Source organism: Melospiza melodia, unplaced genomic scaffold (assembly GCF_035770615.1).
Source record: "Melospiza melodia melodia isolate bMelMel2 unplaced genomic scaffold, bMelMel2.pri scaffold_211, whole genome shotgun sequence".
Classification (NCBI taxonomy): domain Eukaryota; kingdom Metazoa; phylum Chordata; class Aves; order Passeriformes; family Passerellidae; genus Melospiza; species Melospiza melodia.
In genome coordinates, this window is record NW_026948547.1 from 73,563 (window position 1) to 100,831 (window position 27,269).

At 54.3% G+C, this 27,269-nt stretch overlaps 1 protein-coding gene across 1 annotated transcript in view; it reads right to left on the bottom strand.

Moving 5' to 3' along the window:
- Positions 1–4,810: 4,810 nt before the first annotated feature.
- Positions 4,811–27,269, bottom strand: part of LOC134433599 (chromodomain-helicase-DNA-binding protein 8-like) — a 60,430-nt gene continuing 37,971 nt past the window's right edge. Inside the window, 15 exon segments of the mRNA XM_063182417.1 lie at positions 4,811–5,970; positions 5,972–6,086; positions 7,824–7,885; positions 7,888–8,087; positions 10,217–10,271; positions 10,414–10,473; positions 11,371–11,486; positions 12,406–12,509; positions 13,110–13,183; positions 13,185–13,200; positions 14,092–14,218; positions 16,956–17,149; positions 19,929–20,287; positions 22,676–22,786; positions 24,748–24,927. Of these exon segments, the coding sequence (XP_063038487.1) occupies positions 5,758–5,970; positions 5,972–6,086; positions 7,824–7,885; positions 7,888–8,087; positions 10,217–10,271; positions 10,414–10,473; positions 11,371–11,486; positions 12,406–12,509; positions 13,110–13,183; positions 13,185–13,200; positions 14,092–14,218; positions 16,956–17,149; positions 19,929–20,287; positions 22,676–22,786; positions 24,748–24,927 (1,986 nt within the window). The 3' untranslated portion in view covers positions 4,811–5,757.

Sequence of the window (27,269 nt, forward strand, 5' to 3'; positions counted from 1 at the left end):
CCCCAAATTGTGGCACAAAACCACCCAAATTTGGGTGAAAATGGCAGCACCCCAAATTCTGGGGGGGTTTCAATGCTCTTAACCCCTCAGGGCTCCTAAAAAACTCCCACTCCCAAATTTGGGTAAAAAAGCTCCAAAATATTTTAAAATCCAGCAGGAAATGCCCAAACTTGGGTGAGAAACCCAAAATCTGATGGAAAAGCCTACGTTTGAGTAGAAAACTTCAAAATCTGATGGGAAACACCCAAATTTAGGTTGGAAACCCAAATTCTGATGAGAAATACCCAAATCTGGGTGGAAAACACCCAAATTTGTGCCCAAAACCCTGAGAAAACCCAGTCCGATAGAAAATGCTTAAATTTTGTGGAAAACCCCAAAATCTGATTGGAAGCAGGAAAATTTGGGCACAAACCCAAAAACAACCCAAAATCTGAGGGAAAACTTCCTAATTTTGGCATGAACCCCAAAAGGGAAACCCCGAATTTGGGCACAAAACCTGAAACAACCCAAAAAAATGACGAGAAACACCCAAATCTGGGGAAAACCCCAAAAACCCGACTGGAAACTCCCAAATTCTTTCACTAACCCCAAAACGTAACAAAAAAAGTTACGTTTTTCCCCAAAACCTGCTGATAAATTTGAGCTCAGGAAACCCAAACACCCCAAAAATTCCGCAGTGCCCCGAAACTCCCAAAACCGGGGTTTTTTCACCCCAAAAATCCCTTACCTCCACCAGTTTCTTGCTGTTTTTCTTGGGAGGGTTGGGCGCCCGTTGTGCCCCGTTGGGCCCCAGCCGATGTTTCTGAAGGTCAATTTGAGCCCTTCCTCCTGCGGGGAAATCGTGAGGGGAAAGGGTCACAAAATGGAGGAAAAGGCGGAAAATCGTGAGGGGAAAAGGTGGGAAAATTATGAGGGAAAATGCGGGAAAATTGTGAAGGGACCGGTGGGAAAATCGTGAGGGGAAAAGGTGGGGAAATCATGGGGGAAAAGTGGGAAAATTATGAGGGAAAATGCGGGAAAATTGTGAAGGGACAGGTGGAAAATCGTGAGGGGAAAGGGTCACAAAATGGAGGAAAAGGCGGGAAATCGTGAGGGGAAAAGGTGGGAAAATTGTGAGGGAAAAGTGGGAAAATTATGAGGGAGAAGGTGGAGAAAATTGGTAGGGAAAAGGTGGGAAAATCGTGAGGGGAAAAGGGGGGGAAATCGTGAAGGAAAAGGTGGGAAAATTGTGAGGGGAAAGGCAGGAAAACTGTGAGGGGACGGTGTCACAAAATGGAGGAAAAGTGGGGAAACTGTGAGGGGAAAAAAGGTGGGAAAATTGTGAGGGATGCAGTCACAAAATGGAGGAAAAGGCGGGAAAATCGTGAGGGGAAAAGGTGGAAAAAATCGTGAAAAGCGCAGTGTTTGGGGTAAAGCACCGAGAACTTCACGAGGACAGGAATTTTGGGTGAAAAACCCCAAATTTGGGGTGAAAAGCACCGGGTTTGGGGGTTGGTCACAGGGACGGGATTTTGGGGTGAAAAACGCCGCGTTTGGGGATTCAGTCACAGGGATGGGATTTTGGGGTGAAAAACCCCAAATTTGGGGTGAAAAACGCCGCGTTTGGGTGTTCGGGTTGCAGGGACGGGATTTTGGGGTGAAAAACCCCAAATTTGAGGTGAAAAGCACCGTGTTTGGGGGTTCGGGTCGCAGGGACGGGATTTTGGGGCGAAAACCCCAAATTTGGGGTGAAAAGCACTGGGTTCGGGGGTTCGGGTCGCAGCAGGGATGGGATTTTGGGGTGAAAAACCCCCGATTTTCGTGCGCGTCACTCACGTCCTTGATCTGCACGGTGAACTCCTTGTCCGGGTGGCGGCCGCGGGGCGGGGCCGGGGGGGCGGGGCAGGGCGGGGGCGGGGCGGGCTCGGGGAGCCCCTCCGGGGGGGGCGGCCCCTCCCCCGCCGTCAGCACGGCGCGGCAGATCAGGTCCAGCCTGCGGATCAGCGCCCGCTCCTGGGGCCAGAAACGGAGATTTTGGGACAAATCGCCTTTTTTTGCGCGCGATCGCGGGGACCCCCAGCTCGGGGGGTTTTTGGGTTTTTTTTGGGGTTTTTTTTGGGGTTTTTTTTGGGGTTTTTTGGGGTTTTTTTAGGGGAGCATTTGGGGGCTTTGGGGTTTTTTGAGGGAAGGGTATTTGGGGTCTTTTGGGGGGTATTTGGTGATTTGGGGCTTTTTTCTGGGTTTTTGGGGGTTTTCAGGAGGCATTTGGATGTTTTTAAAGGTTTTTTTTTTTTTGAGGTTTTTTGGGATTTTTTTTAGGATTTATTGGCGTTTTTTTGGGGTTGAGTGTTTTTGGAGATTTTTTTGGGATTTTTTAGGGTTTCTCAGGGGTTTTTTTTGGGTATTCGGGTGTTTTTTTCTGGGTTGTTTTGGGGTTATTTGGGTGATTTTTTAAGGTTTTTTTTTTTTTTTTTGAGGTTTTAGGATTTTAATGGAATTTTTTTTTGCTGCTTTACCTTGGGCCAATAGAGGAGGTTTTGGGGCCCCGCCCCCGCGGTGGGCGTGGCGTGGGGGAGGGGCGCTGTTGGGGGAGCCGCCCTCGCCCGAGGGGGGAGGGGAATCCTCGTCCTCCCCCTCCCCCTCCTCATCCTCCTCCTCCTCATCCTCGTCCTCGGCCCCCAGCGGCTCCGGGCCTGTGCCGAGGGAGACCCCAAAACGCTGAAAATCACCCCAAAAACGCCCCCCTTCCCCAATTCAGGGTTTCCCCCCAATTCCCCAGAAGTTTGAGGGCTCTTTCCCCTTTTCAGCCCCAAATTTGGGCTCATTTCTCCCATTTTCCCGCCACAAAATTCCCTATAAAATTCCAAAGATTTGGGGTCCCCTTTTGCCCCAAATCTGGGATCCCCTTTTCCCCCCTTTTCCCCCCAAATTCAGACCCCCAAACCCCCCCATTTTCCACCAAATTTCATCCCCCAAACCCCCATTTCCCGCCCAAATTTCAGACTTCCAAAACCCCATTTTCCCCCAAATTTCAGGACCCCAAAACCCACTGTTTCCCCCAAACCCACCTTCCTCCTCCTCCTCCTCCTCCTCTCCATCTTGGCTCCTCCTCCTCTCCCCTTATCCCTGTCCCTTGTCCCCCAAAATTTAACCCTTTCCCCCCTCACTTGGGACCCTTTTTCCCCCATTTTCCCCCAAATTCAGGAACCTTTTCCTCCCCTTTCCTCCCCAAACTCAGACCCAAAAACCCCCCATTTCCCACCCAAATTTCATACCCCAAAAACCCCGTTCCCCCCAAATTCCAGAACCCGTTTCCGCCCAGATTTCACACCCCAAATCCCCCATTTCCTGCCAAATTTCATACCCCCCCCAAACCCCCATTTCCCACCCAAATTTCAGGACTCCCAAACCTCCATTTTCCCCAGATTTCAACACCCCCAAACCCCCATTTTCCCCCAGATTTGGGATCCCCTTTAACCCAAATTTCAGACTTCCAAATCCCCATTTTCCCCAAATTTCAGCACCCCAAATCCCCTATTTCACCCCCGTATTTCAGAACCCCAAACCCCCATTTCCCCCAAATTCCAGCACCCCAAACCCCCCCGTTTTCCCCCCACACCCACCTTCCTCCTCCTCCTCCTCCTCCTCGCTCTCCGGCCCGCGCTCTCGGGCGCCCCCGGCGGCGATGCCCCCGCGCAGCAGCGCCCCCCGCAGGCCGTGCCGCGCGGCCGCCCGCAGCAGCGCCGCGTCGTGCGCGCCCGGCAGCCACCAGGGCGGCAGCAGCGGGCCCGGCGGGGGCAGCCGCGCCAGCAGCGCGCCCAGCGCCGGGTGCGGCAGCACGCGCTCCCGCAGGCAGCGCAGCAGCGACAGCCGCCGCAGGCAGCGCAGCGCCAGCGACGGCGACACCGCCAGCGGCGGCGGGGACAGCGGCGGGGGAACTGGAAAACAGGAAAACGCGGGGAAAATCGGGTCAAAACGGCGAAAGAACGGGAAAATAGGGTCAAAACGGCGAAAGAACGGGAAAATCGGCCTCGAAACGGCCGAAAACGGGCGAAAAACGGGGTAAGTGCGGCACTGAAAGGGTTAAATATGGGATAGAAAGGGTTAAGTATGGGGAGATAGATATATGTATATATATATATATATATATATATATATACACACACACATATATATGTACATATATATACATATGTATGGCACTGAAAGGGTTAAATATGGGATAGAAAGGGTTAAGTATGGGGGATATATATAATATATATATTTATATATGTATTTATATATATATATATATATATACACATATATCCATATATATATGGCACTGAAAGGTTAAATATGGCACTGAAAGGGTTAAGTATGGGATATATATATATATATATATTTATATACGTATTTATATATATATATATACACATATATCCATATATATATGGCACTGAAAGGGTTAAATATGGCACTGAAAGGGTTAAGTATGGGATATATATATATATATAATATATTATATATTTATATATGTATTTATATATATATATATACACATATATCCATATATATATGGCACTGAAAGGGTTAAATATGGCACTGAAAGGGTTAAGTATGGGATATATGCATAAATATATATATATATACACACACACATATATACGGCACATATGGGATGGAAAGGGTTAAATACAGCGGCACTGAAGCAGAGGGAGTACAGGAAAAAATGGGTAAAAGATGGTAGAAAAATGGAGCAAAATTGGGTTAAAAATGGGTTAAAGATTGGGTAAAAATGGAGTAAAAATCGGCTAAAAATAGAGGTAAAAAACAAGTCAAAAATGGAGGAAATGAAATAAAATTGGAGTAAAAATTTAGTCAAAATTGGTTAAAACTAGGGCAAAAAAAGAAGTAAAATTGGGTTATAAATGGAATAAAAATGAGTCCAAAACGGAGTAAACAACGAGTTAAAAATTGGTTAAAAGTGGGGTAAAAACAGGTGAAAAATGGGGTAAAAATGAGGTAAAAATGGGTTAAATTCCTCCATTTGAGTTCAAACCCCTCGATTTGGGTTCAAAGCTCCCGATTTCATTTCAAACCAACCCAAATCTCCCAAAACCCCCAAAATTGCCCAAAACCTCAGGATTTCAGCCCATCACCGCCTCCAGGTAGGGGTGGCAGCTGGCAAAGAGCACCTAAACCCCCTGATTGCGGGTTCAAGCCCTCGATTTGGGTTCAAACCTCCCGATTTCGGGTAAAGCCGCCCGAACGGCCCCGAAGCGCCGCAAAAGCCCCGAAACTGCGGTTTTTTGCCCCGAATTGCTGTTTCTCGCGGCCATTACCGTCTCCGGGCACAACCAGCAGCGGGTAAAGAGCCTCTAAACCCTCTGAATTTGGGTTCCAAGCCCTCGATTTGGGTCCAAACCTCCTGATTTTGGGCCAAACACCAGAATGATGAGTCAGATCCCTCCAAAGCGCCCAAAACACCCCAAAATTGCCCAAAATCTCAGGAATTGAACCCATTGCCACCTTCACGTGTGGGCAGCAGGTACCAGAGACTCCCTAAAGCAACCTAAACTCGCTGATTTATGGCTCAAACCCCCCGGTTTGGGTTCAAACCTCCCGATTTCAGCCGAAACACCTCAATTTTGGGTCGAATTCTCCCAAAATGCTGCAAAAACCCCAAAATCGCCCAAAACCTCAGGATTTCAGCCCATCACCGTCTCCAGGTAGGGGCGGCAGCTGGTAAAAAGCCTCTAAACCTCTGAATGTGGGTTCAAAGCCTTTGATTTGGGTTCAAACCTCCCGATTCAGCCAAAACACCTCGATTTTGGGTCGAACTCTCCCGAAACGCCGCAAAAGCCCCGGAACTGTGTTTTTTTGCCCCAAATTGTGGTTTTTGTGCCCATTACCGTCTCCGGGCGCCGGGCGGCAGGCGGCAGACCTGCGGCACATGGCCACGAAGCCGTGGTAGAAGCGCGTCAGCTCCTCGTCCGAGCGCCGCTCCAGCACCGGCCAGCGCGCGGAACCGGCCCCAGCGGAACCGGCCCGAGCCGCCCGGCTCCAGCTCCACGCCGAACGACGAGGCCACGCGCAGGAAATCCGCCTGCTCCCGCCGGGTCCAGCTGGAATGGGGAGAAAACGGGAAAAAACGGTGAAAAACGGTGAAAGAACGGCGAAAATCGGTGAAAAAATGGCGAAAAACCGGCGAAAATCGATGAAACGACAGAGGAAAAACACCCAGAAATACCCAAAACCACCCCAACCACCCCGAACGAGAGGCCACGCGCAGGAAATCGGCCTGCTCCGCCGGGTCCAGCTGAAACGGGGAGAAAATAGAGAAAATGGAGAAAACAGTGAAAAAACGGGAAAAAACGGTGAAAAACGGCGAAAATCGGTGAAAAAACGGTGAAAAACCGGCGAAAATCGATGAAACGACAGAGGAAAAACACCCAGAAATACCCAAACCACCCCGAACGAGGAGGCCACGCGCAGGAAATCGGCCTGCTCCCAGCCGGGTCCAGCTGAAACGGGGAGAAAATAGGAAAAATGGGAGAAAACAGTGAAAAAACGGGAAAAAACGGTGAGAAAAACGGCGAAAAACCGGCGAAAATCGATGAAACGACAGAGGAAAAACACCCAGAAATAACCAAAACCACCCCAAACCACCCGAACGAGGAGGCCACGCGCAGGAAATCAGGCTGCTCCCGCCGGGTCCAGCTGAAACGGGAGAAAATAGGAAAAATGGGAGAAAACAGTGAAAAAACGGGAAAAAACGGTGAAAAAAACGGTGAAAATCGGTGAAAAAAATGGCGAAAAACTGGCGAAAATCAATGAAACGACAGAGGAAAAACACCCAGAAATACCCAAACCCACCCCAAACCACCCCGAACGAGGAGGCCACGCGCAGGAAATCGGCCTGCTCCCGCCGGGTCCAGCTGGAATGGGGGGAAAATGGGAGAAAACGGGAAAAAACAGCGAAAAACTGAAAAAAATGGGGAAAAATGGGGAAAAACGGGGAAAAACGGGGAAAAAACAGAGCCAAAGCACCCAAAGCAGCCCAAACGTGAGAGCAGACACAGACACTCAGCCCTGCTCTGTTGCACCCAGCTGAGAAACGGGGAGAAAAAGGCACAAACTGGGGAAAAAACAGCGAAAAAAGGAAAAAAAAAAAAAGGGGGAAAAAACCAGAAAAAACAGCAAGAAATGTTAAAAATCCCACAAAAATCCCCAAAAACACTCCCCCAACCTCCCCGTTTTTTTGTGACTCACTTGCCACAGTGGTGGCACAGGTGTTTGTGGTGCCCCAAAAAACCCCATTAAAAAAACCAAAAAAAAATCCCAAAAAATCCCAAAAAAATCTCAAAAAATCCCCAAAAAATCTCAAAAAAATCCCCCAAATCCCAATCCCACAAAGCGACCCAAAATGCCCCAAACTCCCAACCCAAAAAGCCCCAAACTCCCCGTTTTTGTGCCTCACTTCCCGCAGTGGTGCTGCAGGTGTTTGCGGTACCCCAAAAACCCATTAAAACACCCCAAAAAATTCCCCAAAACATCCAAAAAAACCCCCAAAAAATCCATAAAAATCCCAAAAAATCCCCAAAAATCCCCAAAAACCCCAAATCCCACAAATCCACCCAAAAAGCCCCAAATTCATCGCTCACTTGCCGCAGTGGTGCTGCAGGTGTTTGCGGTATCCCAAAAACCCATTAAAAACACCCCCAAAAAATCCCAAAAAATCCAAAAAACCCCAAAAAAATCGGAAAAAAAATTCCAAAAAAAATCCAAAAAAATTCCCGAGCCATTTTTGCCCCTCCCGACCCCCCAGACCCCCGTTCTGCCCCCCAAATTCCTGATTTTACCGCTGCAGTTTGTCGCGGCGCGCGGGGTCGTGGCCGCGCCGCTGCCGCCAGCCGCTCGCTGCCCGCTGTTGCCCCTCTCGGAGCCGTTGTTGCCCCCGTTGTTGCCCCCCTCGTTGCCGGTGCCCCTCTCGTCGCTGTTTTGGGTCTGGGGGTCGCGGGGCGGCTCCGGGGGCGGCTCCCGGCAGCGCTGCAGCGCCCCCAGCAGGCGGCGGAACCGCGCGCTCAGGGCGGCGCCCGAGGGCCACGAGGAGCAGGAGGCTGATCCTGAGGGGGGCACGGGGGGATTTGGGGTGAGTTTGGGGGGTTTGGGGGAGATTCTGGGGGATTTGGGTGAATTTGGGGGGATTTGGGGTCAGTTTGGGGGATTTGGGGTGAATTTGGGGGATTTGGGGTGAATTTGGGGGGATTTGGGGTCAGTCAGGGCGGCGCCCGAGGGCCACGAGGAGCAGGAGGCTGATCCTGAGAGGGGCACGGGGAGATTTGGGGTGAATTTGGGGGGTTTGGGGGAGATTTGGGGGGATTTGGGGTGAATTTGGGGGATTTGGGGTCAGTTTGGGGGATTTGGGGTGAATTTGGGGGGATTTGGGGTGAATTTGGGGGGATTTGGGGTCAGTCAGGCGGCGCCCGAGGGCCACGAGGAGCAGGAGGCTGATCCTGAGGGGGGCACGGAGAGATTTGGGGTGAGTTTGGGGGGATTTGGGGTGAATTTGGGGGGATTTGGGGTCAGTCAGGGCGGGGGCTGAGGGCCACGAGGAGCAGGAGGCTGATCCTGAGGGGGGCACGGGGGATTTGGGGTGAATTTGGGGGGATTTGGGGTGAATTTGGGGGATTTGGGTGAGTTTGGGGGATTTGGGTTTGGTTTGAGGCAGTTTGGGGTCAGTTTGGGGATTTGGGGTGAATTTGGGGGATTTGGGGTCGGTCAGGGCGGGGGCCGAGGGCCACGAGGAGCAGGAGGCTGATCCTGAGAGGGGCACGGGGAGATTTGGGGTGAATTTGGGGGTTTGGGGGAGATTTGGGGGGATTTGGGGTCAGTCAGGGCGGCGCCCGAGGGCCACGAGGAGGAAGAGGAGCTGATCCTGAGGGGGGCACGGGGGATTTGGGGTGAGTTTGGGGGGTTTGGGGTCAGTTTGGGGGATTTGGGGTGAATTTGGGGGGATTTGGGTCAGTTTGGGGGATTTGGGTGAATTTGGGGGGATTTGGGGTCGGTCAGGGCGGCGCCCGAGGGCCACGAGGAGCAGGAGGCTGATCCTGAGGGGGGCACAGGGGGATTTGGGTGAATTTGGGGGATTTGGGGTCAGTCTGGGGGATTTGGGTGAATTTGGGGGGATTTGGGGTCAGTTTGGGGGATTTGGGTGAATTTGGGGGATTTGGGGTGAATTTGGGGGGGTTTGGGGTGAATTTGGGGGATTTGGGGTCAGTCAGGGCGGGGCCCGAGGGCCACGAGGAGCAGGAGGCTGATCCTGAGAGGGGCACAGGGAGATTTGGGGTGAATTTGGGGGATTCTGGGGGGATTTGGGGTCGGTCAGGGCGGCGCCCGAGGGCCACGAGGAGCAGGAGGCTGATCCTGAGAGGGGCACAGGGAGATTTGGGGTGAATTTGGGGGATTTGGGGTCTGGTCAGGGCGGGGCCCGAGGGCCACGAGGAGGAGCAGGAGCAGGAGGCTGATCTGAGAGGGACACAGGGAGATTTGGGGTGAATTTGGGGGGTTTGGGGTCAGTTTGGGGGGATTTGGGGTGAATTTGGGGGGATTTGGGGTCACTCTGCAGTCATTTTCACAGGTTTGGGGTCAGTTTGGGAGATTTGGGTGAATTTGGGGGATTTGGGGTCGGTCTGGGGGATTTGGGGTGAATTTGGGGGGTTATGGCGTTGGTTTGAGGCAGTTTGGGGTCGGTTTGGGGGATTTGGAGTGAATTTGGGGGGATTGGGGTCAGTCTGGGGGGATTTGGGGTCGGTCTGGGGGATTTGGGGTGAATTTGGGGTTGGTTTGAGGCAGTTTGGGGGGATTTGGGGTGAATTTGGGGGATTTGGGGTGAGTTTGGGGGATTTGGGATGAGTTTGGGGGGATTTGGGGTGAATTTGGGGGATTTGGGGTCAGTTTGGGGGATTTGGGGTGAATTTGGGGGATTTGGGGTCGCTTCGAGATCCAGTGGAAAAATTCCCGGGGATTTGGGAGATTTTAGGGGAACTGCAGCGAGAAATGGGAATTTTGGGGGGATTTGGGGAATTTGGGGCGTTCTGCGACGATTTCAGTGAACTCCAGGGCCTTGAGCCAATTCTGAGGGAGTTTTTGCAGATTCTGGTAATTCCAAAAGGGTTTTGAGGGATTTTGAGGGATTTGGATGAATTTTGGGTGAATTTTGGGTGAATTTCGGGGCGTTTTGGGGCCCCCTTACCTTCGTCGCCGTCCACCACCGAGATCTCCTCGTCCAGCCCGGCCAGGGGGTCGCCCTGGGGGGGTCACGGGGTCAGCGCAGCCCCCAGACCCCCCAAAACCAGCGGGGGGGTGCTGAGGATTTTGGGGCGAAAACCCCAAATTTGGGGAATTTCGGGGAAAAACCGGGGGAAAATCGAGGAAATTTGGGTTTTTTACCTCCTCTCCTCCCTGCAGGGTTTGTACTCGGGGTCCTCGGGGTCTTTGTCCAAGTCGGCCCTGGGGGGACCCCAAATGCTCTGAATTCACCCCAAAATTCCCAAAGACCCAAAACGGGGGGAACTGAGCCCAAAGCGGCGCCTCAGCCCGGAGCTGAACTCAGCCCGGCCCGGGGCCGGTCGGTATTAGCATGGCTGGGTCATCAGGGGCGCATTTTGGGGGCAAAAACCCCAATTTGGGGGCTCGGGGGGGGGCAGAAACGCTGAAAACCCCAAATGGACCAAATGCACAAAAAGCTCCCCAAAACACACCCCAAAACCCCTGAAATAACCCCAAAACGCACCCAGAGCCAGCCCAAATCACCCAAAAACCAGCCTCAAAACACCCAACAACCGCTTCTAAACCCCAAAATCACCTCAAAACCCCTCAATTTCCCTAAATCCCCCCAAAACCACCTCAAATCCCCAAAAAATGCCCCCAAAACCGCCTAAGTTACCTCAAATGTTCCAATAATCCCCCAAAATCACCTCAAACCCCACCAAAAAACTTTAAGTTCCCCAAATCCCCCTGAAACCTCCCAAAAACCTCTCAAAACCACCCGAAACCGCCTCAAATTACCAAAATCCCCCCAAAACCACCCAAAATCAGCTCAAATTACCAAAATCCCCCAAAACAACCCAAATCCAAAACCAAAATAAACTAAAACCACCTCAAATCCCCCCAAAATCCCCCCAAAAACACCCCGAATCTCTTCACGTTGCCAAAAAAACCCAAACCGCTTCAAACCCACCCAAAATCTCCCCTAAACCTCCACAAACCCCTCAAATCCCCCAAATTTCCCCAATTCCCCCGAAATTTCCCCAATTCCCCCGAATTTTTTCCCAATTTCCCCCGATTTCCCCGATTTTCCCAATTTTCCCAATTCCGGCCGTTTTCGCCCCGATCCGTCCCGCTCACCCCTCGGGCCCCTCCAGGCGCTGCTCGGACCGCCACGGCCGCGGCATCGGGACCCCCGGCCCGGGCCAGGAAACACAGGGCGGGGTCCGCCCGCATCGTGTGGTACCGCTCGTACCCTGAAATGGGAGAAATCACCCCAAAATCGGGGCTGGTTACAAAAAACTGCAAAAAATCGGTGAAAGTACCAAAAAAACGGCAAAAATCCCCGTTAAAATAGCCCAGAATGCACCCAAATAACCCCAAGTGACCCCAAAACACAGGGCGGGGTCGCCCGCATCGTGTGGTGCCGCTCGTACCCTGAAATGGGGAAAAACAGCAAAAATTGGGGAGTTACAAAAAACTGCAAAAAAATCGGTGAAAGTACCAAAAACCCTGTTAAAATAGCCCAAAATAGACCCAAATTCCACTGAAATAACCCCAAAATAACCCCAAAGGTCGGGGCGGGGGCTGTGGCAACTCCCACCCCCCAAAAACAGAAAAAGCGACCCAAAAATGGGATTGGTTAACAAAAAATAGTATAAAAAATGTGAGAAGAAAAAAATACCAAAAATCCCAAAAAAAATAACCTCAAATACACCCAAATTACGCTGAAACAATCCCAAAACAACCCCAAAGTAAGTCCCAAAACAAATCCCAAAATAACCCCAAAAATGGGATTTTTTAGCCCAAAAAAAAAAAAAAAAGAAAAAGAAAAAATAAAAATCAGAAAAAATAGCAAAAAACACCTTTAAAATAGCATTAAACACACCCAAATCACACTGAAATAACCCCAAAACAACCTCAAATCACACCCAAAATAAACCCCAAAACAACCCAAAAATGGGATTTGTTAGCAAAAAAAAAAAACAATTTAGTAGAGAAAAATTCCATTAAAATAACCTAAACACACCCAAATTACACTGAACGACCCCAACATCCCAATTTGCCCAAAATTTGGGTTTTTAACCCCAATACCGTGCTTGAACCCCCCCAATAACACAGACCCCGATCCCAACATCCCAATTTGCCCAAAATCCGCGTTTTTCGCCCCAATACCGTGCTTGAAGACCCCGATCAGCAGCGATTTGTCGGCCTCGGGGTCCCACCAGGCCGAGGGCGGCTCCGGCTGCTCCAGCGGCGGGAACCAGATGTGGACGTCGCTGCAAAAACGGGGCGAGAAACGCGAAATTCGGGTCAGAAACGCAATAATTAGGGTCAGAAACGCAAAATTCGCATCGGGGGGCTACGAAAATGGGAAAACGGCCCCAAAAATCCACCCAGAAACCCAAAAGTGTCCCCAAACCCCTCGGAGCCCCAAAACCCCCGGATTTCACCCCAAAACTGGGGCTCGCCTCAGCTGCAAAGACGCCAACCCCCCTAAATGCCAAAAAACCCAAAATCCCCAGATTTCACCCCAAAACTGAGGCTCACCTGTGCCCCAAACCTCTGAAAAATCCCCCACAAAGTGCCTTAAACCCCCCCAAAATCACCCCAAAATCCCCAAAAATCTACCCAAAAACGCCCCAAAAACCCCAAACTCCCCAAAGCCCCAAAATCCCCACAATTTACCCCAAAACCGGGGCTCGCCTGTGCCCCAAACCTCCAAAAAATCCCCACAAAGTGCCTTAAACCCCCTCAAAATCACCTCAAAAAACCCCAAAAAAAACCCCAAAAATCCCCCAAAATCCCAAATTCCCCGAAACCCCAAAATCGCCGTTTTTCAGCCCAAAATCGCCGTTTTTCAGCCCAAATCTCCTCACCTGGCGCTGGCCCCGGCCAGGACGCGCTCGGCCTCGTCGCCGATGACCTCGTGCCGCAGGAAGTGCAGGGCGCGACACGCGCAGCAGCAGCCTGGGACGGACACACGGACAAGGGAATGACCCAAAATCCCGGGAAATGAACCCAAAACCGCAAACCCCACAAAACCCCAAAAACCCGTTAAAAATCCCAAAAAAATTCCACAAAAATCCATAAAAATCCCATAAATTCAGACTCATTTTCCAGAGATGTTTCTGGTGCCCCAAACTCCACGGGAATGACCCAAAATCCGGGAAATGAACCCAAAACCGCAATGCCATAAAAAAACCTCAAAAATCCTATTTAGAAAAACAAAAAAATGCCACAAAAATCCATAAAAGTCCCAAAAATTCAGAATCACTTGCCAGAGATGTTTCTGGGACCACGAACGCACGGGAATGACCCAAAATCCAGCAAATGAACCCAAAACCACAAACCCCATAAAAAACCCGAAAACACCATTAAAAAACCCCAAAAAAATCCAAAAAAATTGGAAAGAAATTCAAAAAAAATCCAAAAAATTCCCAAACCCCCCAAAATTCCCCAAAATTCCCCAAACTCCCGTTTTTGTGACTCACCTGCCGCAGTGGTGCCGCACGTGTTTGCGGTACCCCAAAAACCCATTAAAGCACCCCCAAAAAAATCCCCAAAATTTCAAGAAAACCCCCAAAAATCGGAAAAAAAATCCAAAAAAATCCCAAAAATTTCCCAAAACCACCAAAATCCCCCCAAAATCCCCAAACTCCCCAAAATGCCCCAAACTCCCCGTTTTCTGGACTCACTTGCCGCAGTGGTGCCGCAGGTGCTTCCGGTAGCCCAAAAACCCATTAAAAATCCCAAAAAAATCCCAAAAAAACCCCAAAAAACCTCCAAAAAATTCCAAAAAAAATCCCAAAAAATCCCCAAATCCCCCAAATTGCCCAAACTCCCCGTTTCTGGACTCACTTGCCGCGAGTGGTGCCGCAGGTGCTTCCGGTAGCCCTCGTCTGCAGCAGCCACTCGGCGCCCGCGGAACCTTCCGGAAGCTTCGGCGCCTTCCGGCCCTTGCGGCCCCGCGGCAGCGCCGGCGACCCTGCGGGGGAGGGGCGCGCTCAATTTGGGGCAGTTCGGGGCGACTTCGGGATTTTTACTGGATTTTTTTTTAAGATTTTTTAGACATTTTTTGAGAATTTTTGGGCCATTTTAAGGGAATTTTTGGGGGATTTTCGGGGTTGTGGTCACTCAGTGGTCACCCAGGGTCACTCAGGGTCATTTTGGGATTTTTTTTTATAATTTTGGGGGGTTTTTTGGGGTATTTTTGGGGTTTTGGCCACTCAGTGGTCACTCAGTGGTCAGTGCTCGCTCAGGGCCGTTTTGGGTAATTTTTGGCGTTTTTGGGGCATTTTTTGGGTATTTTCGAGCATTTTTTGGGGTATTTTGGGGTTTTGGTCACTCAGTGGTCAGTGCTCACTCACGGACATTTTGGGCAACTTTGGGAATTTTCCGGGGAATTTTGGGGTTGTGGTCACTCGGTGGTCAGTGGGGCCGGGAGCCTGGATGCCCCAAACCCACCCAGAGTGACCCCAACCCCACCCAAACTGACCCCAAACCCACCCAGAGTGACCCAAACCCACCCAAACTGACCCCAAACCCACCCAAACCCACCCAGAGTGACCCCAAACCCACCCAAAGTGACCCCAAACCCACCCAGAGTGACCCAAACCCACCCAAACTGACCCCAAACCCACCCAGAGTGACCCAAACCCACCCAAACCCACCCAAACCCACCCAGAGTGACCCAAACCCACCAAACTGACCCAAACCACCCAGAGTGACCCCAAACCCACCAACCCACCCAAACCCACCAGAGTGACCCCCAAACCCACCCAAACTGACCCAAACCCACCCAAAGTGGCCCAAACCACCCAAACTGACCCAAACCCACCCAAACTGACCCCAAACCCACCCAAAGTGGCCCAACCCACCCAAACTGACCCAAACCCACCCAGAGTGACCCAAACCCACCCAAACTGACCCCAAACCCACCCAAACTGACCCCAAACCCACCCAAACTGACCCCAAACCCACCCAGAGTGACCCAACCCACCCAGAGTGACCCCAAACCCACCCAAACTGACCCAAACCCACCCAAAGTGACCCAAACCCACCCAGAGTGACCCAAAACCCACCCAAACTGACCAAACCCACCCAAACTGACCCCAAACTGACCCAAACCCACCAGAGTGACCCAAACCCACCCAGAGTGACCCCAAACCCACCCAAACTGACCCCAAACCCACCCAAAGTGACCCAAACCCACCAGAGTGACCCAAACCCACCCAGAGTGACCCAAACCCACCCAGAGTGACCCCAAAACCCACCCAAACTGACCCCAAACCCACCCAAACTGACCCAAACCCACCCAAACTGACCCAAACCCACCCAGAGTGACCCAAACCCACCCAGAGTGACCCAAACCCACCCAGAGTGACCCAAACCCACCCAGAGTGACCCCAAAACCCACCCAAACTGACCCCAAACCCACCCAGAGTGACCCCAAACCCACCCAGAGTGACCCAAACCCACCCAAACCCACCCAGAGTGACCCAAACCCACCCAAACTGACCCAAACCCACCCAGAGTGACCCCAAACCCACCCAGAGTGACCCAAACCCACCCAGAGTGACCCCAAACCCACCCAAACTGACCCCAAACCCACCCAAAGTGACCCAAACCCACCCAGAGTGACCCAAACCCACCCAGAGTGACCCAAACCCACCCAGAGTGACCCCAAAACCCACCCAAACTGACCCCAAACCCACCCAAACTGACCCAAACCCACCCAAACTGACCCAAACCCACCCAGAGTGACCCAAACCCACCCAGAGTGACCCAAACCCACCCAGAGTGACCCAAACCCACCCAGAGTGACCCCAAAACCCACCCAAACTGACCCCAAACCCACCCAGAGTGACCCAAACCCACCCAGAGTGACCCAAACCCACCCAGAGTGACCCAAACCCACCCAGAGTGACCCCAAAACCCACCCAAACTGACCCCAAACCCACCCAGAGTGACCCCAAACCCACCCAGAGTGACCCAAACCCACCCAAACCCACCCAGAGTGACCCAAACCCACCCAGAGTGACCCAAACCCACCCAGAGTGACCCCAAAACCCACCCAAACTGACCCCAAACCCACCCAGAGTGACCCCAAACCCACCCAGAGTGACCCAAACCCACCCAAACTGACCCAAACCCACCCAAACTGACCCAAACCCACCCAAACTGACCCAAACCCACCCAGAGTGACCCCAAAACCCACCCAGAGTGACCCAAACCCACCCAAACCCACCCAGAGTGACCCAAACCCACCCAAACTGACCCCAAACCCACCCAAACCCACCCAGAGTGACCCAAACCCACCCAGAGTGACCCCAAACCCACCCAAACTGACCCCAAACCCACCCAGAGTGACCCAAACCCACCCAAACCCACCCAAACTGACCCAAACTGACCCAAACTGACCCAGACTCACCCAGGGCCGTCCGTGCCCGGCCGTTGCTGCTGTGCCCGGGGCTGAGCAGGGCGCACGCCCAGGCCCGCGTGCCGTCAGTGACCCAAACCCACCCAAACTGACCCAAACTGACCCAGACTCACCCAGGGCCGTCCGTGCCCGGCCGTTATTGTGTCCGGGGCTGAGCAGGGCGCACGCCCAGGCCCGCGTGCCCTCAGTGACCCAAACTGACCCAAACTGACCCAAACTGACCCAAACTGACCCAAACTGACCCAAACTGACCCAAATCTCTCAGAAATGACCCCAAACTCACCCAGGGCCGTCCGTGCCCGGCCGTTATTGTGTCCAGGGCTCAGCAGGGCGCACGCCCAGGCCCGCGTGCCGTCGTCGCCGCGGAAGTGCCGCAGGCAGAACAGGACGATGGCCCGGCCCAGGCTCTCCACGTCCCGCTCCGACAGGCGGCGCTTGAAGCGGCCCTGGGCGGCCAGCTCCCGCCACCGGCCCCACCTGTGGGTGGACAGTGGTCACTCAGTGGTCACTCAGTGGTCACTCAGTGGTCAGTGCGGTCATTAAAGGGTCATTGGGGTCACTAAAGGGTCACAGGAACGGTCATTGAAGCGGCCCTGGGCGGCCAGCTCGCGCCACCGGCCCCACCTGGGACGGGAAATCGTCACTCAGTGGTCACTCAGTGGTCAGTGGGGTCACTCAGTGGCCAGCAGGGTCATTGGGATCAATGGGGGACCAATGGGGTCAATGTGGAACCAATGGGGTCAACGAGAAGTCAACAGGATCAATATGGAACCAATGGGATCAATATGGAACCAATGGGGTCAATGTGGAACCAATGGGGTCAATGAGAAGTCCGCAAAATCAATATGGAACCAATAGGATCAATTAGCGACCAATGGGGTCAATGTGGAACCAATGGGGTCAACGAGAAGTCAACAGGATCAATATGGAACCAACGGGATCAATATGGAACCAACGGGATCAATATGGAACCAATGGGGTCAATGTGGAACCAATGGGGTCAATGAGAAGTCCACAGGATCAATATGGAACCAATAGGATCAATTAGCAACCAATGGTGTCAATGTGGAACCAATGGGGCCAATGAGAAGCCAGCAGGATCAATGGGTGGTCATTGGGACCAATAAGGAACCAATGGGACCAATAATAAACCAAGGCGTTCAATGGGGAGCCAATGGGATCAATAAGAAACCAAAGGGGTCAATGAGAAGTCCACAGGATCAATATGGAACCAATGCGGTCAATTGAGAACCAATAAAATCAATGGGAAACCAGTGAAATCAATGAGAGATCGATGGGACCAATGAGAAGACAATGGGGTCAATGAGGGATCAATGGAATCAATTGGGAACCAATGGGGTCAGTGAGACACCAATTGAGTCAACGGAGGATCAATGGGGTCAATGGAGGATCAATGGGGTCAATGAGGGATCAATAGCATCAATGGGGTCAATGGGGAACCAATGGGGTCAATGAGGGATCAATGGAATCAGTTAGGAGCCAATGGGGTCAATGAGACGCCAATGAGTCAATGGAGGATCAATGGGGTCAATGGGGAACTGATAGGGTCAATGAGGGATCAATGGCATCAATGGGGTCAATGAGGGATCAATGGCATCAATGGGGAACCGATGGGGTCAATGAAGGATCAATGGGGTCAATGGAGGATCAATGGCATCAATGGGGTCAATGAGGAACCAATGGGGTCAATGAGACACCAATTGAGTCAATGGAGTCAATGGGGTCAATGAGGGATCAATGGGGTCAATGAGGAATCAATGGGGAATCAATGGGGTCAATGCGGAACCTTTGGGATCAATTAGGAACCAATGGCATCAATAAGAAACCCTCCAGGTGCCCCCAGGTGTGTCCCAAATGTCCCCCCAGGTACTCCAGGTGTCCCCCAGGTGTGTGCCCAGGTATGTCCCTGTACCCACCTGTGAACCATCAGGTGTGTCCCAGGTGTGTGCCCAGGTGTGTCCCAGGTGTGTCCCTATACCCACCCGCAGACCATCAGGTGTGTCCCCCAGGTGTGTGCCCAGGTGTGTCGCCAGGTGTGTCCCCGGGTACCCCAGGTGTGTCCCAGGTGTGTCCCCGTACCCACCCGTAGCCCATCAGGTGTTTCCCCAGGTGTGTCCCCATCCCCTCCAGGTGTGTCCCCAGGTGTCCCCAGGTGTGTCCCAGGTGTCCCCAGGTGTGTCCCCATCCCCTCGAGGTGTCCCCAGGTGTCCCCAGGTGTCCCCAGGTGTCCCCAGGTGTGTCCCCGTACCCACCCGTACACCATCAGGTGTTTCTCCAGGTGTGTCCCCATCCCCTCCAGGTGTGTCCCCAGGTGTCCCCAGGTGTGTCCCAGATGTCCCCAGGAGTGTCCCCATCCCCTCCAGGTGTCCCCAGGTGTGCCCAGGTGTCCCCAGGTGTGCCCAGGTGTGTCCCCATCCCCTCCAGGTGTCCCCAGGTGTGTCCCAGGTGTGTCCCCGTACCCACCCGTACACCATCAGGTGTTTCTCCAGGTGTGTCCCCATCCCCTCCAGGTGTGTGCCCAGGTGTGTGCCCAGGTGTCCCCAGGTGTGCCCAGGTGTGTCCCCAGGTACCCCAGGTGTGTCCCCGTACCCACCCGTAGACCATCAGGTGTCCCCAGGTGTGCCCAGGTGTCCCCAGGTGTGTCCCAGGTGTGTCCCCGTACCCACCTGTAGACCATCAGGTGTGTCCCCAAGTGTCCCCATCCCCTCCAGGTGTGTCCCCAGGTGTGTTCCCACGTGTGTCCCCCAGGTGTGTCCCTGTACCCACCCATAGCCCATTAGGTGTGTCCCCAGGTGTGTCCCCATCCCCTCCAGGTGTCCCCAGGTGTCAGGTGTGCCCAGGTGTGTCCCCAGGTACCCCAGGTGTGTCCCCGTACCCACCCGTAGACCATCAGGTGTGTCCCCAGGTGTCCCCAGGTGTGTCCCAGGTGTGTCCCCGTACCCACCCGTAGACCATCAGGTGTTTCTCCAGGTGTGTCCCGGGGTGTGTCCCCAGGTGTGTGCCCAGGTGTGTCCCCAGGTGTGTCCCCAGGTGTGTCCCAGGTGTGCCCAGGTGTCCCCCAGGTGTGTCCCCATCCCCTCCAGGTGTCCCCAGGTGTGTCCCAGGTGTGTCCCCGTACCCACCCGTAGACCATCAGGTGTTTCTCCAGGTGTGCCCAGGTGTGTGCCCAGGTGTGTGCCCAGGTGTGTCCCCAGGTGTGTCCCCAGGTGTGTCCCAGGTGTGTCCCCGTACCCACCCGTACACCATCAGGTGTTTCTCCACCCTGACGCAGTCGCTCCTGGCGAACGGCGCTGTGGCCGGAGCGGCCGGAGCGGCCGGAGCCGCGTGCTGACCATGGGGGTGCTGTCCGTGCTGCTGTCCATGCTGACCATGCTGCTGGTGACCATGCTGGTGGTGACCATGCTGGTGACCATGGTGGTGGTGGCCGTGGTGGTGGCCGCTGCGCCGCGTCCTGGGCGCGCCCCCGGCCCGCTCCGGCCGCTCGAGGTCGTCGTCGCTGTCCAGGTCCGAGAACTCCACCAGGTCATCGTCGCGCAGCGTGCTGAAATGGCGCGTCTGCTTCCGGACACGCGGCGTGTCGATGACCAATGTGTTCTGAGGGGAGAGTGACCATCAGAGTGACCATCAGTGACCATCAGTGACGGTCATAGTGACCATCAGTGACCATCTGACCCAGCCCCACCCCGGTGCTGAAATGGCGCGTCTGCTTCCGGACACGCGGAGTGTCGATGACCAGCGTGTTCTGGGGAGAGTGACCATCAGAGTGACCATCAGTGACCATCAGTGACGGTCATAGTGACCATCTGACCAGGTAACCCCACCCCGGTGCTGAAATGGCGCGTCTGCTTCCGGACCCGCGGAGTATCAATGACCAGCGTGTTCTGAGGAGAGAGTGACCACTGGTCAGTGTGGGTGACCATCACAGTGACCATCAGTGACCATCTGACCCAGCCCAGGTAACCCCACCCCACCCCGGTGCTGAAATGGCGCGTCTGCTTCCGGACCCGAGGAGTATCAATGACCAGCGTGTTCTGGGGAGAGAGTGACCATCAGAGTGACCATCAGTGACCATCAGTGACCATCAGTGACTGTCAGAGTGACCATCAGTGACCATCTGACCCGATAACCCCACCCCACCCCGGTGCTGAAATGGCGCGTCTGCTTCCGGACACGCGGCGTGTCGATGACCAGCGTGTTCTGGGGAGAGTGACCATCACAGTGACCATCAGAGTGACCATCACAGTGACCACCAGTTGACCATCACAGTGACCACCTGACCCAACCCCAGCCCAGGGCTGCAGTGGTCAGTCTGCTTGCGGACACGGGGTGTGTCGATGACCAGCGTGTTCTGAGGGGACAATGGTCACTGGTCAGTCTGAGTGACCATCAGAGTGACCATCACAGTGACCATCACAGTGACCACCAGGTGACCATCAGTGACCATCACAGTGACCACCACAGTGACCATCACAGTGACCATCACAGTGACCATCACAGTGACCACCAGGTGACCATCAGTGACCATCACAGTGACCACCACAGTGACCATCACAGTGACCATCACAGTGACCATCACAGTGACCACCAGGTGACCATCACAGTGACCATCACAGTGACCACCACAGTGACCGTCACAGTGACCACCACAGTGACCATCACAGTGACCATCACAGTGACCATCAGAGTGACCATCCCAGTGACCACCACAGTGACCACCACAGTGACCATCACAGTGACCATCACAGTGACCACCAGGTGACCATCAGTGACCATCACAGTGTCCACCACAGTGACCATCACAGTGACCATCACAGTGTCCACCACAGTGACCATCACAGTGACCATCAGTGTCCACCACAGTGACCATCACAGTGACCATCACAGTGACCATCACAGTGACCATCACAGTGACCACCTGCCCAGGTGACCCCGCCCAGGTGACCCCGCCCAGGTGCTGCAGGGGGCGTGTCCATCACCCACACGCCCTGAGTGGACAATGGGCAGTGGGCAGTGAGCAGTGGTCAGCGGTCACTCCAGGTGAGCGCACCCAGGTGACCACACAAAGTGACTGCACCCAAGTGACCACACCCAGATAACCACACCCAGGTGGGTCCACCAAAGTGACCACACCCAGGTGACCACACCCAGGTGACCACACCTAGGTGAGCCCACCAAAGTGACCACTCCAAAGTGACCACTCCAAAGTGACCACACCCAGATGACCACACCCAGGTGACTCCACCACCCAGGTGAGCCCACAAGGTGACCACACCAAGATGCGTCCACCAAAGTGACCACACCCAAGTGACCACACCCAGGTGAGCCCACCAAAGTGACCACAGCAAAGTGACCACACCGAGGTGACCACACCCAGGTAACCACACCCGGGTGGGTCCACCAAAGTGACCACACCAAAGTGACCACACCAAAGTGACCACGCCAAAGTGACCACACCAAAGTGACCACACCCAGGTGACCACACCCAGGGTGATGCCACCAGGTAGCCCCACAAAGTGACCACTCCAGAATGACCACACCCAGGTGACCACACCCAGATAACCACACTGGCCACACCCAGGTGACCACACCCAGGTGAGGCCACCAGGTAACTCCCCAAAGTGACCGCACCAAAGTGACCACACCCAGGTGACCACCACAAGATGTGTCCACCCAGGTGACCCCACCCCGCTGACCCCGCCCAGGTGTGGCCCCGCCCCCCGGCAGGTGTGGCCCCGCCCCCCGGCAGGTGTGGCCCCGCTGACCCCGCCCCCCGGCAGGTGTGGCCCCGCCCCCCGGCAGGTGTGGCCCCGCCCCCCGGCAGGTGTGGCCCCGCTGACCCCGCCCCCCGGCAGGTGTGGCCCCGCCCCCCGGCAGGTGTGGCCCCGCCCCCCGGGCAGGTGTGGCCCCGCCCCCCGGCAGGTGTGGCCCCGCTGACCCCGCCCAGTGTGGCCCCGCCCCCCGGTGGGCGGGCAGGTGTCCCACCTTGCTGTTGAGCAGCTCCAGGTCCAGGTCGGCTTTCTTGGCCCATTTCTGCCAGAAGTTGGGGTCGTCCAGCGCGATGTCCGTGCGGTTCTCGGACGCCACGAAGCTGGCCTGGGGACAGGGACAGGGACACACCTGGGTGCACCTGGGTGCACCTGGAGACACCTGGGGACACCTGGGGACATCTGGCCTGGGGACAGGGACACACCTGGGTGCACCTGGGGACACCTGGGGATCATCTAAACACACCTGGAGATCATCTAAACACACCTGGGGACACCTGGCCTGGGGACGGGGACAGGGACACACCTGGGGACACCTGGAGACACCTGGGTGCACCTGGGGACACCTGGGGACACCTGGCCTGGGGACAGGGACACACCTGGAGACACCTGGGCACACCCGGAGATCATCTAAACACACCTGGGGACACCTGGGGACACCTGGGGACACCTGGGCACACCTGGGGACACCTGGGGACACCTGGGGACACCTGGAGACACCTGGCCTGGGGACAGGGGACAGGGACACACCTGGAGACACCTGGGTGCACCTGGAGATCACCCAGACCCACCTGGGGACACCTGGGGACACCTGGAGATCATCTGGCCTGAGGGGACAGGGACACACCTGGAAACACCTGGGGACACCTGGGGATCATCTAAACACACCTGGGGACACCTGGGGACACCTGGAGATCATCTAAACACACCTGGAGATCATCTAAACCCACCCAGGGACACCTGGAGATCATCTGGAGATCATCTGGCCTGGGGGCACAGGGACACACCTGGAGACACCTGGGGACACCTGGAGATCACCCAGACCCACCTGGGGACACCTGGAGATCATCTGAACACACCTGGGTGCACCTGGAGATCATCTACACCCACCTGGGCACACCTGGAGATCATCCAGACCCACCTGGACATCATCTAAACCCACCTGGGCACACCTGGGCGCACCTGAGTGCACCTGGAGATCACCCAGACCCACCTGAGGACATCTGGAGATCACCTGGAGATCATCTACACCCACCTGGGGACACCTGGAGATCACCCAGACCCACCTGGGGACACCTGCAGATCACCTGGATCTTCTCCAGGACCACCAAAATCCACCTAGACCCATCTAGACCCACCTAGATCTTCTCCAGGACAACCAAATGTCACCTAAACCCACCTGGACCTTCTGCGGCCCCACCCAGCCCCACCTGGACCTTCTCCAGGACCTCCAAAGGTCACAGGAACCCATCTAGACCCACCTGGACCTTCTCCAGGAGAACCAAAGATGACATGAACCCATCCAGACACACCTAGACCTTCTCCAGGACCTCCAAACATCACCTAAACCCACCTGGACCTTCTGCAGGACCTCCAGAGATCACAGGAACCCATCTAGACCCACCTGGACCTTCTCCAGGACCTCCAAAGGTCACAGGAACCTGCCTAGACCCACCTGGACCTCCTCCAGGACCTCCAAACGTTACCTAATCCCACCTGTACCTTCTCCAGGACCTCCAGAGATCACAGGAACCCATCTAGACCCACCTGGACCTTCTCCAGGAGAACCAAAGGTCACAAGAACCCATCTAGACACACCTGGACCTTCTCCAGGACCTCTAAACGTCACCTAAACCCACCTGTACCTTCTCCAGGACCTCCAAAGGTCACATGAACCCATCTAGAGCCACCTGGACCTTCTGCAGGACCACTAAACGTCACCTAGACCCACCTGGACCTTCTGCAGGACCTCCAAAGGTCACAGGAACCCATCTAGACCCACCTGGACCTTCTCCAGGACCTCCAATGATCACAGGAACCCATCTAGACCCACCTGGACCTTCTCCAGGACCTCCAAACATCACCTAGACCCACCTGGACCTTCTGCAGGACCTCCAAAGGTCACAGGAACCCATCTAGACCCACCTGGACCTTCTGCAGGACCTCCAATGATCACAGGAACCCATCTAGACCCACCTGGACCTTCTCCAGGACCTCCAAAGGTCACAGGAACCCTTCTAATCCCACCCGGACCTTGTGCAGCCCCGCGTGGACCTCCTCAGGTCCCACCTTGGCGAAGGTGGAGCCCTTGCCCTCGCTCTCGATGGTGATGGTGGTGGTGCGCCGCAGCAGGATCTGCTCGATGTCCTCCTCGCAGAACTTGGCGCCCTCGTCGTCCTCGTCCATGATGGCGGCGTAGGCGCCCTTGCGCAGCAGGTCCTCGATCTCCTTCTTGGAGAACTGCTGGATCTGCAACGGGGGGAGAGGACAACCGAGGGTTGGGACGGCCCGGGGGGCTTGGAGAAACCAACCCTGGAGAAACCAAACCCTGGAGAACCTGGAAAACCTGAGCTTGGAGAACCCAACCCTGGAGAAACCCAACCCTGAAGAAACCAAACCTGGAGAAACCAACCCTGGAGAACCTGGAGAAACCCAACCCTGGAGAAACCAAACCTGGAGAACCCAACCTGGAGAAACCAAAACTGGAAAAACCAACCCTGGAGAACCCAACCTGGAGAACCTGGAGAAACCAAACCTGGAGAAACCAACCCTGGAGAAACCAACACTGGAGAAACCAAACCTGGAGAACCCAACCTGGAGAAACCAACCCTGGAGAAACCAAACCTGGAGAAACCAACCCTGGAGAACCTGGAGAACCTCAGCTTGGAGAACCCAACCCTGGAGAACCTGGAGAAACCCAACCTGGAGAAACCAAACCTGGAGAAACCAAACCTGGAGAACCTGGAGAACCTGGAGAAACCAACCCTGGAGAAACCAAACCTGGAGAAACCAAACCTGGAGAACCTGGAGAAACCAAACCTGGAGAAACCAAACCTGGAGAAACCAACCCTGGAGAAACCAACACTGGAGAACCTGGAGAACCTGGAGAAACCAAACCTGGAGAAACCAACACTGGAGAAACCAAACCTGGAGAACCTGGAGAAACCCAACCCTGGAGAAACCAAACCTGGAGAACCTGGAGAAACCCAACCTGGAGAAACCAAACCTGGAGAATCCAAAACTGGAGAAACCAACCCTGGAGAAACCAACCTGGAGAACCTGGAGAAACCCAACCCTGGAGAACCTCGGCTTGGAGAACCCAACCCTGGAGAACCCAACCTGGAGAACCCAACACTGGAGAAACCAAACCTGGAGAACCTGGAGAACCTGGAGAAACCAACCCTGGAGAAACCAAACCTGGAGAACCTGGAGAAACCCAACCTGGAGAATCCAAACCTGGAGAAACCAACCCTGGAGAAACCAAACCTGGAGAACCTGGAGAACCTCAGCTTGGAGAACCCAACCCTGGAGAACCTGGAGAAACCCAACCCTGGAGAAACCAAACCTGGAGAAACCAAACCTGGAGAACCTCAACCCTAGAGAAACCCAACCTGGAGAACTCAACCCTGGAGAACCCAAACCTGGAGAAACCCAACCTGGAGAAACCCAAACTGGAGAACCTGGAGAACCTCAGCTTGGAGAACCCAACCCTGGAGAAACCCAACCCTGGAGAAACCAAACCTGGAGAAACCAAACCTGGAGAACCTCAGCTTGGAGAACCCAACCCTGGAGAAACCCAACCCTGGAAAAACCAAACCTGGAGAAACCAAACCTGGACAAACCAAACCTGGAGAAACCAAAACTGGAGAACCTGGAGAACCTCAGCTTGGAGAACCCAACCCTGGAGAAACCAAACCTGGAGAAACCAAAACTGGAGAAACCCAACCTGGAGAAACCAACCCTGGAGAACCTGGAGAACCTCAGCTTGGAGAACCCAACCCTGGAGAACCTGGAGAAACCCAACCCTGGAGAAACCAAACCTGGAGAACCCAACCTGGAGAAACCAAAACTGGAGAAACCAAACCTGGAGAACCTGGAAAACCTGAGCTTAGAGAACCCAACCCTGGAGAACCCCAACCTGGAGAACCTGGAGAATCTCAGCTTGGAGAACCCAACCCTGGAGAAACCCAACCTGGAGAACCTGAAGAACCAAACCTGGAGAACTTGGAGAACCTCAGCTTGGAGAACTTCAGCTTAGAGAGCCCAAAACTGGAGAACCCAACCTAGAGAACCCAAAACTGGAGAACCTCAACCTGGAGAACCTGGAGAACCCAAACTTTGATAACCTGGAGAACCTCAACCTGGAGAACCCAAACTTTGATAACCTGGAGAACCTCAACTTGGAGAACCTAAACTTTGAGAACCTGGAGAACCCAAACTTTGAGAAGCCGGAGAACCTCAGCCTGGTGAACCTGAAGAACCCAAACTATGAAACCTGGAGAACCCAAACTTTGAGAACCTGGACTGGAGAACCTGGAGAACCCAAACTATGAAACCTGGAGAACCCAAACTTTGAGAACCTGCAGAAGCTGGACTGGAGAACCTGGACTGGAGAACCTGAAGAACCTGAACTTTTGAGAACCTGGAGAACCTCAACCTGCAGAACCCAAACTTTGAGAATCTGGAGAACCCAACCTTTGAGACCCTGGAGCAGCTCAGCTCTGCTCCCCCGCCCCGGAGGTCCCACCCTGTCCCACCCCACCCCAGGATGGTCCTGTCCCACCCTGGAGGTGCTGTCCCACCCAGAAGGT